Source organism: Theropithecus gelada, chromosome 18, assembly GCF_003255815.1.
Source record: "Theropithecus gelada isolate Dixy chromosome 18, Tgel_1.0, whole genome shotgun sequence".
Classification (NCBI taxonomy): Eukaryota; Metazoa; Chordata; class Mammalia; order Primates; family Cercopithecidae; genus Theropithecus; species Theropithecus gelada.
The window spans coordinates 953472-967233 of record NC_037686.1 but is presented as its reverse complement, the minus strand read 5'-3'; the positions used below and the strand labels follow the sequence as shown (position 1 = coordinate 967233).

At 42.6% G+C, this 13762-nt stretch overlaps 1 protein-coding gene across 4 annotated transcripts in view; it reads right to left on the bottom strand.

The window, feature by feature from the left end:
- PTPN2 (protein tyrosine phosphatase, non-receptor type 2) overlaps positions 1-13762 on the bottom strand; it is a 97748-nt gene that overhangs the window by 59967 nt on the left and 24019 nt on the right. For all 4 annotated transcript variants that reach the window (XM_025365466.1, XM_025365464.1, XM_025365465.1 and 1 more), the window contains exon 2: positions 12336-12426. In XM_025365466.1, the coding sequence (XP_025221251.1) occupies positions 12336-12426 (91 nt within the window). The remainder of the gene's footprint in view (positions 1-12335; positions 12427-13762) is intronic.

Genomic DNA, 13762 nt, shown 5'->3' with positions numbered 1-13762 from the left:
TCCCTACAGAAGAGTTCAGTTTGTATATGTCTGGCATGTTCATCTCAGAGGGATGCTATGTGCTCACTGCATCTTATCGGGTGGTTCAGGATTCTGACGTGATAGGTCTCATTACTGGTCATGATCACATATTTAAGGCTGGTGTTGGCCAGACTTCTCCAGTGTAGAGTTACTATTCCTCTTTTTATATTTAATAAGTATTTTATAAAGGGATACTTCAAGATTATGTGAATATCTTGTCCTTCACCAAATTTTCACCCACTTAAGTTTAGCATCCATTTCAATATTTATTAGTTGGCAACCTATACAAAGGTAGAACTTTCCCTATCCCTCATTTATGTATTCATTTGTTTCTTTACATCAGTATAGGCTCATTAATTCCTATTTTATTCAATAGGTTGTAATCTTATTTATTTTCATGCTTAGATTATCCAGATTTGGCCAGTGGACTCAAGTTGGCTTCTACATCCTTCTGATATGTCGTCGTCATTTTTTGAGCATGTCTTTACGTTCTGTCACTACAAGACATTCCAGGCTATTCTTACACTTCCCCTGTCCGTGACCTGAAACCAGTCATTTCTCCAAAGCTCTATTTTCCTCCCAGTGGAGAATAAAATTTGGATATCAAAAGCTAAGCATACCCAATGCTAATCAGCTATCACTGCTCTCAAAATTTCTCCGTGGACAGGGATAAGACATACATGTATATACACCTATGTTCGTACCTATCTGTGTATCTATACTCACTGAAACCATGCATTCATTCGTACCTGGATTCACTAATGCCAACCCAACATCACAGGCTTCATCTTCAAGGACATTACCACCTTTACTTACATGCCTTCCACATGTGGGCCCAACCCCAAGTGCTTTTAATTATTCAGGGAGAGAGAAGGAGAAGCTTAATGATATCTTTAATACCCCCTTTACTACCCTCTAACAAAACTATGTATAAAATTTTTGTTATCAGTCAAAAAAAAAAGCTGCACCTGTTAAGGAATTAACAACATAATAGGACAAAAAGGTGAATGCAGGAAGAAGGTGAGAAAGAGATGAATAGGGGCAAGAAATGAAGCACACAAGAAACAGATCAAAGTAATCTAATACAACCCTCTATAATTCATTCACAAATATTCTCTAGAAGATCTGACAGTGAGAAGATCCACCCTCTGCATGAATACCTCCAATAACAAGTATACCAGTTCAGAGGGTTCATTCATAGGTTTAGAACAGCTTTTAAGAGCTAATGCTAACCTGATATTCACCAATGCTATTATTTGCTCATGAACCCTAGTTCTATATTTTGGGCTTAACACAGGATAAAGAACTCCTTTTTCCATATAAAAGTTCAGGTATCTGAAGTCAGCTATCGTGCTGTTCTGTTTAGGTTTTCTCTTTCCCTGTCTAATCAATGCTAGCTTCTTCTCTAAGAGTTCTAGTTCTTCTTCCTTGGAACCACTCCAGTGCATCAATGGCTCACAGGAATAAATTATTAACATCATAAATAGCTTTGATTTGGCTTTGATTAAAATTGAAGTTTTAAAATTTTTTTTGGAGATGAAGTTTTTTTTGTTTTGCTCTTGTTGCCCAGGCTGGGGTGGAATGGAGCAATCTCGGCTCACTGCCACCTCGACCTTCCAGGTTCAAACGATTCTCCTGCCTCAGCCTCCCGAGTAGCTGTGATTACAGGTGCCAGCCACCACGCCCAGCTAATTTTGTATTTTCAGTAGAGACGGGGTTTCACCATGTTGACCTCAGTTAAGACTGACCAACTCTGTCAAGACTGAGCATGAACAATCAAACAAGAAAGAAAGAAGTTGCATATAAACAATATAAGGAGAAAGAGTGGGCACATAAATACAGGTATACAAGGAATTGAAGCGTGAATTGAATACTGCCAACCATTTTATGGCAATAAATATGATTATTAGAAAAAATCGAAGAGATTCCTAGAAAAATATAACTTACCAAACTGACTCAAGCAGAAGCAGAGTCTGAAGAGTCCACTTACAGTTAAAGACATTAATAAACAAAAACCCACAAAGAAAACACCGGACCACGTGATTTTACAGGCATGTTTCATAATAATGCAAATGAATGCAAGTGAATATAGATGTAGAAATTCTAACAAAAGTTTAGCAAACTGAATATAGCAATGTATTAAAAAGATAATACATCATGTTCACATTAAGTTTATTGCAGGAATGTAAGGGTAGCTAACATTAGAATATCTTTTGTAATCCTAGCACTTTGGGAGGCTAAGGCAGGCAGATCGCTCAAGGTCAGGAGATTGAGACCAGCCTGGCCAACATAGCGAAACCCTGTCTCTACTAAAAAATACAAAAATTAGCCAGGCCTGGTGGCAGGAGAACTGCTTGAACCCGGGAGGTGGAGGTTGCAGTGAGCCGAAATCGTGCCATTGCACTCCAGTCTGGGCGAGAGGGAGACTCTATAAAAAAAAAAAAAAAAAAAAAATGAGGCTGGGTGCGGTGGCTCACGCCTGTAATCCCAGCACTCTGGGAGGCTGAGGTGGGTGGCTCACGAGTTCAGGAGTTCAAGACCAGCCTGGCCAAGATGGTGAAACCTCGTCTCTACTGAAACTACAAAAACTAGCTGGGCACGGTGGCAGGCACCTTGAGAGGCAGAGCAGTGAGCCGAGATCACACCACTGTGCTCCAGCCTAGGTGACAGAGCAAGACTCCATCTAAAAATTAACAATAAATACAATATAATATAAATATTTAAGACAATATATTTTCTTTGCAGTACTGTTTTAGCTGCTTTATACAAGTTTGATAAGCAGTATTTTATATATTGTTTATTTTTAAGTATTTTTAAGTTTCTATTGTAATTTTGTCTTGACTCATGATTTAGAAATGTTAAAATTTCCAAATTTATGGAAATGTTTATCTTTTTATTAATAACCTATATTTTAATTGCATTAAGATAAAAAATTATGAGCTATAAGATAGGAATTCTTTTTTTTTTTTGGAGACCGAGTTTCATTCTTGTTGCCCAGGCTGGAGTGCAGTGGCGTGATCTCGGATCACCGCAATCTCCGCCTCCCGGGTTCAAGCAATTCTCCTTATTCAGCCTCCCGAGTAGCTGGGATTACAGGCATGCACCACTACGCCCGGCTAATTTTTGTATTTTTAGTAGGGATGGGGTTTCTCCATGTTGGTCAGGCTGGTCTCAAACTCCCGACCTCAGGTGATCCATCTGCCTCAGCCTCCCAAAGTGCTGGGATTACAGGCATGAGCCATGGCGCCCGGCCAGGAATTCTTAAATTTTAAGATATACTTAATAGCCTAGTCAATGGTCTATTTTTTACAAATAGTCCATGTAACTCCTAGAAAAATGTGCATTTTCCAATTGATGGATATAGGGTTCTATGTATTTTTCTTCTTATATTAACGTTAACAATATTACATAAATCTATTTATTTACAAATATCTTGTCTCATTAAGAAGCCCATGAACATGGATTTGTCAATTTCTCTCCACAACTCTATTCATTTTTGCTTAATACATCTTGAGGCTACTTTACTAGCTGCATGCAAATCTCAGAGCTGATACTGACATCTGCATTCAAAGTAGCTATGCCACTTGCTAAGATCACAGGGGGAGCAGGCAGGAAGCATAGAAGTTTTCCCTTCCTTCTTCCCCCTCCAGTAACTCATTTAAAAAATATGTTTATTTGAGAATCTTTTTGTTTTGTAGCAGCAAGAAACCATGGACTATGTAACCTGACACCACCAGAATCATGAGTCTGTTAATTTCCTTTAAAGTCTGACTGTTTCACAAGGATGAACCTTGAGGACAGTATGTCAAATGAAACAAACCAGTCACAGAGAGACAAATACTGCATGATTACACATATATTCAGTGTCTAAAGTAATCAAACTCATAGAAACAGAAAGCAGAATGCTGGCTGCCAGGGGCTGGGGCAAGAGGAAAATACGGAGTTGTTCAATGGATTTAGTTTCAGTTACACAAGATGGAAAAGTTCCAGAAATCTATTGTACAACAATGTTCATACAGTTAACAATATTGTTAATACACACCCACAAGAAATTTATGTTATGGGTTTTTAACACACACACACACACACACACACACACACACACTTTCATGGCCAGTGAAAAGACATGACAGTTGACTCAATTGCTGGCACTCCCTTTTAGACCAAATAGTAAACTGGGATTTCTACCTGTACTGCAAATAGGAAGGTTTCAAAAATTTGGCGGTAGTCTCTAACAGCATAAAGACATTTCCCAAAGTAACCATCACAAGCTACTCTCTTTTCAAACAACCAAGTTCTTGTCCATCTCTTCTATACTGTCTCACAGTTAACTGAGACAACTAAGGCATCTCTAGATTGTAGCAATTAAATGAAGACTGTGGACCTCTTCAAATCCTTTCAGTTTTCTTCATTTTTTGAGACAGGGTCTCACACTGCTCAAGCTGGAGTGCAGTGGCACAATCATAGCTCACTGTAGCCTCAAATTCCTGGGCTCAAGCAATCCTCCCTCCTCGGCCTCCCAAAGCGCTGGGACTACAAGCATGTGCTGCTACCCAACCTAATTCTATTTTAAAATATCCTTTTTTCTTTATGTTTCTCATATTCAGAACTCCAAATGTAGTTTCCATATGTCAGTCTGAGGAATGGTGCCATGGTGAGTGTAAAAGAATCATGTAAGATTGTTTAAAAATAAACATTTCCAGACCGGCTGAATCCACATCTAGAAAAGAAAGATCTGGGACTCTGAATTTTTAAAAAATTCTTTTTCCATTCCCCTTTATTTACCCAGCTGGGGCTACCATTCTTTTTCTTAAAAGCCATCCCTGCCTCCTTGGGCAGAGCCTCTTCTCAGCTCCATCGATGCACTGTCATATCTTAAAATATCTGTAACATGCTCATGTGTTAATCTCCTCAAGTATACCGTAAATTATTCAAGGGCAGACCACATATATTCATCATTGCATGCTCAATACATAGCACAGTATCAGACATGTAGCTGGTTTTCAACAAATGTTTTCTGAACCAAATCAACAACTGTCAAGTACTATGTATAGAAACGCATTTAAAAAATTTTTAGAGACAGTCTTGCTCTGTCACCCAAGCTGGAATGCAGTGGTGCCATTGCAATTCACTGCAGCTTCAAACTAACGATCTCAAGTGATCCCCCTGCCCCAGCCTTCCGAATAGCTGGGACTACAGGCATGCATCACCACGCCCCAGCTAATTAAAAAAATTTTTTTGTGTAGAGATGGGATCTATGTTGCCCAGGCTGGTCTCAAACTCCCGGCCTTAAGCAATATTCCTACCTCAGCCTTCCAAAGTGTTGGGATTATAAGCATGAGCCACAGCACCCAGCCAGAAACACATTTTTTTTTTTAGACGGAGTCTCGCTCTGTCGCCCAGGCTGGAGTGCAGTGATGCGATCTCGGCTCACTGCAAGCTCTGACTCCTGGGTTCACGCCATTCTCCTGCCTCAGCCTCCCGAGTAGCTGGGACTACAAGCGCCCACCACCTCGCCCAGCTAATTTTTTTGTATTTTTTTTTAGTAGAGACGGGGTCTCACCTTGTTAGCCAGGATGGTCTCGATCTCCTGACCTCATGATCCGCCCGCCTCGGCCCCCCAAAGTGCTGGGATTTTAGGCATGAGCCACCGCGCCCAGCCCAGAAACACATTTTTAAATGACATAATGACTATCAGCAGTTAGAAAAGGCACATCAACACCATCCCAGTTTTCTAAAAATACACATTCCTGAGCCCCCCTGGACTTAGTGAATGAGAACCACCACCTCCACTGGATGAGAACGCCACTCACGGGAAAGAGGGTGTGAGCTGGTATTTGCAGAAGGAGAACTTTGATTGAGGTGGGTCAGAGACAGGAGGGGAAGGATATTTCAAAAAGGAAATGACATATTTGAAGACACTGAGGTATTAAAAACCAGTCACACTGGAAGAACTCCAAGTGATTCAGTTTTACTGAAATGAATAATTTCTAGGAAAATGGCTAGAAAAGATTCAGAGAGGTGTGTAAAGGGTCGATCCCCAGAAAGCCCAGCATCGTAACGCTAAAGAAGTTTAACTTCTTCATAAACATTGTGCAGCACTACTAGAGAGGGGAGTGGAAAACGCACTTGCATTATACAAAAATCACTCCAGATACCATGAAAACGGACTGAAGTGGGGACAGGAGGGAAACAAGGAGACTGGTTTGGAGGCTTAACGTAATGATGAGGAGAAGCATAGCAGGGCCTGAACCAAGTCAACGTGAACGGAGAAGAAAACGGATTGGAAATATATTGTGGGCCGGGCGCGGTCGCTCACGCCTGTAATCCCAGCACTTTGGGAGGCCGAGCGGGCAGATCATGAGGTCAGGAGATCAAGACCATCCTGGCTAACACAGTGAAACCCCATCTCTACTAAAAATACAAAAAATTATTTGGGCGTAGTGGCGGCGCCTGTGGTCCCAGCTACTCGGGAGGCTGAGGCAGGAGAATGGCGGGAACCCGGGAGGCGGAGCTTGCAGTGAGCCGAGATCGCGCCACTCACTCCAGCCTGGGCGACAGAGGGAGTCTTCGTCTCAAAAAAAAAAGAAAGAAAGAAAATTCATTATGGAGGCTGAGCGCGGTGCCTCACACCTGTAATCCCAAACACATCAGGAGGTTGGGGCAGGCGGACTGCATTAGTCCAGGAGTTTGGGACCAGCCTGGGCAACATGACGAAACCCCATCTCTACAAAATATCTAAAAAACTAGCTCAGCATGGCGGCATGCACCTGTAGTCCCAGCTACTCAGGAGGCCGAGGCGGGAGGATCACCTGAACCTGGGAAGCGGAGGTTGCAGTGAGCCGAGACTGTGCAGAGCCAGACCCTGTCTCAAAAAAAAAAAAAAAGAAAAAAGAAAAAGAAAACAAAAAAGAATACATCATGGAAATGGAAATTAGTATTACTTAGTGACGTGGGAGCTGAATGAGGGAAGAATCTGTTTCCGGCTTCAGAAAACGTGTAAATAACGGCACCACTTATGAACATGGGGAAAAGGAGAAAAGGCAGCTGTGGGGCTAAGGCCAGTGAACTGTGTCAGGGAGGAACACTCACTCAGTGTGCAGACATACTGAGTCTGAGGTGGCTACAGGACACCCAGACAGAGATGATGACTTGGATACACAGACCTGTAGACAGAAAAGTCCACGACTACAGATGAGATTTGGGGTTATAAGCAGAGATGGAAACTAGACTCACAGCAGACGAGATCATTCATCCAAGTGTTACAGTGAGAAGGAGAGAGAAACAGACTCCTGAAGAAATAAAGGCAAAGTAAGGAGGAGACACCCTGAAAATAGGGGAACGGCCAAAGAGGAAAATCGGAAAAATTACGGGGTTAGGAGAAAAGGCACGGTCGGCTGGGCGTGGTGGTTCACACCTGTAATCCTAGCACTTTGAGAGGCCGAGGTGGGCCAATCACTCGAGGTAGGAGTTCGAGACCAGCCTGGCCAACATGGTGAAACTCTGTTTCTACTAAAATTACAAAAACTAGCCGGGCGTGGTGGCGTGTGCCTGTAACCCCAGCTACTTGGGAGGCTGAGGCAGGAGAATAATGTCAAAAGTCACAGAGAAGGAAAGCAGTGGAAAGTCTCTCGCTGCATTTGACAACTGGAGCTACAGTGCTTTCAGAGTAAGTTTCAGTGGGGACGCTGGGGAAGAAGCACAGGCTGAAGCATGCATGGTGGGGAGGGTGGAGAGACAAATGGCACAGTGATTCTTTTAAGCCTGTGTGTGCCTGTGCACAGGTAAGAAATGTCCATCCATGCAGGCAAGAAAGGACGTGGGGGCTGGGGTGGGATATAAGGGTTGAGACAAAAGAGAGCGAACCACATTTATACAAAAGGGAAGAAGTTATGAGACAGAAAGAGGCTGAAAACACACAAAACGCAGTGATGAGGAGGAGCAGTGCCCATGAGGAGGATGGGAACGAAGGATTCGGCTAGGACAGAGGGAGGGGAGGTTTCTCTCCTGGGACTTTAGGGAAGGATAGGGGCAAAAGAAAGTGAGTTTCCAGGTGCTAGAACATGAAGCTGAGGTGGTGTTTCCTGATTTTTACAACTTTCATCTGTAGCACTGAAAGCAGGACGATATTCTGAGTGTGGTGAGCGGCTCTGAGAGATGATTCACTCGGTGCAGAGCTGGAGCAGAGTGGCAGTGGAGCTGAAGAGGGCATGAGGACAGCAAGGCAACCCCGAGCCCACCTGACACCGGAGTCCACCCAAGGCACACGCTCATTTGCCCAAAGGGCAGAGAGGACGAACGACTGACTCTTCCCAAGCTGGAGCTTCACAAAATGGTGAAATTTAAAAATCCACAGAGTTATTTTTTAAATATAAAAACCGCAAGACAGTTATTAATAGTTAGGTTAGAGGACGACGTAGTATGCCACACTACATTTTTTTTTTTTTTTTTTTTTGAGACGGAGTCTCGCTCTGTCGCCCAGGCTGGAGTGCAGTGGCGCGATCTCGGCTCACTGCAAGCTCCGCCTCCCGGGCTTACGCCATTCTCCTGCCTCAGCCTCCCGAGTAGCTGGGACCACAGGCGCCCGCCACCTCGCCCGGCTAGTTTTTTGTATTTTTTAGTAGAGACGGGGTTTCACCGTGTTCACCAGGATGGTCTCGATCTCCTGACCTCGTGATCCACCCGTCTCGGCCTCCCAAAGTGCTGGGATTACAGGCTTGATACACTACATTTTTTAATCGAAATTTCAATTCAGTACATTTCCAACTTCACAACACATGAAAAAGTCAACTAAGGATCCTGCTGAAGTCAAAGAGCAGGTGCAGTGGGAGTAAGCAAGTGAAAGCTGGAATGACAGAAAGTAGCCTCAAGGCAGCAGAGTTTCAGATTTCAGAGGGGAACATGACTAAAGGTCAGTGTCACTGGAGCTGAACAGGCCTAGGAACTCCAGAGCAATGAGCCGTAGTTCTTTCCCAGAGACATGAAGTCACCCAGACTGAGGAAGGTGGGAAGGAGAGGGTAAGGAGAAAGACAGTGAACGACTGAAGTCAGGAGAGGAGAGGCGCCAGGGTGGTGTGGGGATGTGCTGGCCCCACAAGCCTTGGAAGAGATCATTTCCAATTGCAGGCTGAAGCGTATTGGCTCAGACTAGAAAATCCTGTGGCCACATGAGCAGCAAGAATGAGCAGTCTCCATGTGAGAGCTCAGGAGAACATGGCTTACTAGGGAGGCGTGTGTGGGGAGGGAGGGGGCAAAGAAGAAGAAGATTAGAGAGAACATGCACTGGGGGCTGTTTCCAGCAGAGCACAGCTCCAGTGGACAACCACTGTGTGGCCCACAGGAGGGAAGCTCGGTTCTCTTAAGGCTAAGTGCTTTTCAATGAGAAGGCATACAGGAAGAGCCTGGTAGCAACGACGATGGAGGGAGGCCTGACACGCACATTTTAAACAGAGTCTCCCTGCAGCCTTCAACTGCAGGTATACAACGTTAAGTCTAAAAGCTAAGGAGACAAATCATAAGAGTTTTATTGATGTATATACTTGAGGATAACTTAAGTTACAAATGTTTTTACTTTAAAATAAAATGTTGGCCGGGCGCGGTGGCTCAAGCCTGTAATCCCAGCACTTTGCGAGGCCGAAATGGGCGGATCACGAGGTCAGGAGATCGAGACCATCCTGGCTAACCTGGCGAAACCCCGTCTCTACTAAAAAATACAAAAAACTAGCCGGGCGAGGTGGCGGGCACCTGTAGTTCCAGCTACTCGGGAGGCTGAGGCAGGAGAATGGCGTAAACCTGGGAGGCGGACTTTGCAGTGAGCTGAGATCCGGCCACTGCACTCCAGCCTGGGCGACAGAGCGAGACTGTCTCAAAAAAAAAAAAAGAAAAAAAAAAAAGTAAAAAAAAAAAAGTCTCCATTCCAGTTGAAAAACAAATTATCAGCAGGGCGTGGTGGCTCAAGATTGTAATCCCAGCACTTTGGGAGACTGAAGCAGGTGGATTACTTGAGGTCAGGAATTCAAGACCAGCCTGGCCAACATGGTGAAACCTCATCTCTACTAAAAATACAAAAATAAGCCAGGCGTGGTGGTGCACACCTGTAATCCCAGCTACTCGGGAGGCTGAGGCAGGAGAATCGCTTGAATCCAGGAGGCAGGGGTTTGCAGTGAGCCAAGATCACGCCCCTGCACTCCAGCCTGGGTAACAGAGTGAGACGCCCTCTCAAACAAACAAACAAACAAACAAAAATCCCATTTAGATCAATTTGATAAAACTAATTACAGGACTCAAATGTAGTGTAGTACATCCAATAACTGCAATTACAAAAAATATATATAAATTAAAGGCAATACCACGTTGGGGAAGGAGGATGCAAGCAAGGAGACGGTGGCCCCAGAAAGGCAGTGCAAGTGACCTTGTGACGGGAATGCTCCACTGGTCTGCATCCAGACTGTGGTGGTGATCCCAGGAATCTACACGTGATAAAACTGCACGGAACTTACACACACACAAATGAGTGCATGTAAAACTGGTGAAACCTGGACGGACTGTATTGTTTCAGGTTTCCAGATGTAATATTGGACTGTAGCTATGCAAGATGGTACCACTGGGGGAAACTAGGTAAGGGGTATACTCGATCTTTCTGTATTATTTCTTACAACTGCATCCAAATCTACAATTTTCAAAATAAAGAGTTTTTTAAAAAATTAAAAGCATCAAAGCAAGGTGTAAAACTGGAAAATACTGTCTTCAAAACTCATGGTAACATTAGAGAATTATTCTCTCTAGCTCAGTGATTCTCAGAGATTTGGAGGCAGGGGAAGGGCACCTAAGTATTAGAATTACTGCCCACACCCGCTATTCCCTGAACACACATCCACACCAGAACTGCCACCGCCATGAGCCACGTTTCAGAGGAAGTGGGTCATATCTTCAAGTGTGCTGCAACTAAAGAAAATGGAAAACCACTCTTCCAGCTACTTATCTTGAAGAACACTTCTAACTGGTAGTAAAGAAAAAAGCATGTAAGAGAAACATAGTATTTAATAGTAATTTATAACAAACATGAACTATTTTGAGAGACTGCTTCTCATTTGATTTGCCCAAAATCAGCCAATACACCCTTCTTGGAAATGTACTTGGTCAACATAAGAAAAACATTCTATTCGTGTAAGAATAAAAATAAGGACTTTTTTTTCCAGTAATTGATGGATTTTTCAGTGGTACATCCAGACCCTAAATATCTTACCTATAACCAATGACTACGAAGTATATAAAAGTATACAGTCTGTCCTTGAACAGAGTGAAATCGTTCAACTTACATAGGAGATCTTAACAGGCAGCACCATACCCTAGTCAACAGGGGAACAACCAGAAACAAGCAAAAACCAGAACATGATCAATCTGATACTGTTTTTCAAGTCCCTACTAACAAGGAGCCCTAAAGAGAAAACCTACATTTAGCCCACTAAAATCAAACATAGGGAAACATGCTGAAGCAGGAAGGAGGCCCAATTTAGTATCTGAATAAGCTGCATGAATCAGAACAAAAAATAAAATCACTGCATGACGAATACACCAAAACTCTAGTATTATCATTGTTCACACAATTGTGTGTGTATGTGTATACATCATAATCTAAATGTCCAACAGGGGAACTTATGCAAGAGTGGTATATCCAAAGCCACTGTCAAAGCAATTAAAAATTGTGTTTAAAATTAAAAAAAGTTTACAATGTACTGCTAAGAAGAGCTACAAATAAGTATGTGCAAGATTCTAATTTTCCATTTAAAATGTTTATTTTTAAAAACTCCGAAGAATATAAACCTGTTATTATTTATTTTTAAATAAGTTTGTTCCTTATACTTTTCTCTGTTTTCTAAGTTTTCTACAGTGAGTACATACTACTCTTATAACTTGGGCAAGGAAAGAAACCAAACTACACCAATAACTATTTTAAGTAAAACTTACAAAGGCCATGGAATAATATGAAAAGGAAATATATATGGATATTATATAGACATCTATAATTACAATTATTTTAAAGAAAGAAAAATTGTGTATAAGAAAAACAGGTTGGTGGGAAATACACCAAAATAATGGTGCCTATGTTTGAAGGATGAAATAATTATGGGTAATTATTTTTCCTTCTACTATTCTACGCCTTTAAATTCTTCTTTAAAAAATGTGTCTTACGTAAACAGGAAAAAAAATATATTGTATTTATCAACACTGACCCCAAGCCCTCCTTTTCACTACATCCTGCGTCCTAAAACAAACCAAAAAATACACATGCACACAAACCCACAAGTACTTACATGGGCTTACATCTCTGTATCTGTTTCGATTTCTGTTTTCTGGAAACTTGGCCACTCTATGAGGATAGTCATGGGACTCATTTCGAATTTCCTTAAAATAACAAAAATATATTTTAATATCCCTCTTAAATTTTCCACAGCAAAACATCATCTTCCCAGCCAGTGTAAAATAACATTAAGCACTTATGATATGCCAAGTACTAGGCAAAGCACGTTGTCTACATCACCTCAGTTAATCCTCACAATACTAATGGAAACGATTTCTTTCCCATTTTATCTGAGGGATGAAAGGTTTACAAAGGTTAAAAATCCACCAAAGGTCCCATAGCTAGTAAGTGCCAGCCCCAGGACTGAACCAAGGTCCTCCAGATGCCAAAGTCTGTGCTCTAGATCTGTTTACTTACTGCTAATGAGGCTCTATTCAATACCTACAAGCAAGCATCAAACTCTCTATGAAGCAGAATTAATGCAACGGAGGTATCTATGGTCAGCCACATCACAGTCAAATTCTGACGAAAACTCATACCATCTACCTAAATTTTGGAGTTTCTACCTGAAAATATTTATTTCTTCATCTTCATGCTATTTAACTGTTACTTTATTTTGAACCCAGAAATATCCTCAAATTTTATTTCTATCATGTTTGTCATTACTTCTCCTTAAAAAAAAAAAAATTATTTCTAAAGCCATAAATGTTCAGCAACAGGCCTTGCACGGTGGCTCACGCCTATAATCCTAACACTTTGGGAGGCCAAGGTAGGCGGATCACCTGAGGTCAGGAGTTCAAGACCAGCCTGGTCAACATTGTGAAACCCCAGCTCTATGAAAAATACAAAAATTTGCCCGGGTGCGGTGGCTCACACCTGTAATCCCAACACTTTAGGAGGCTAGGGCAGGGGATCACCTTCAGGTGTTCGAGACCAACCTGGCCAACATAGAGAAACCCTGTCTCTACTAAATATACAAAAAATCAGCTAGGTGTGGTGATGGGCACCTGTAATCCCAGCCACATGGAGGGCTGAGGCAGGAGAATTGCTTGAACCCGGGAGGTGGAGGTTGCAATGAGATGAGATCATACCATTGCACTCCAGCCTGGGTGATAGAGCAAGATTCTATCAAAAATAACATAACATAACATAAAATACAAAAATACAAAAATTAGGCTGGACACAGTGGCTCACACCTGTAATCCCAGCACTTTGGGAGGCCAAGGTGGGTGGTTCACAAGGTCAGGAGTTCAAGACCAGCCTGGCCTAGATGGTGAAACCTCATCTCTACTGAAACTACAAAAATTAGCCAGGCACGGTGGCAGGCACCCATAATCCCAGCTACTTAGGAGGCTGAGGCAGGCAAATTGCTTGAACCTGGGTGGCAGAGGTTGCAGTGAGCCGAGGTCGTATCACTGTACTCTAGCCTGGGTGACAGAG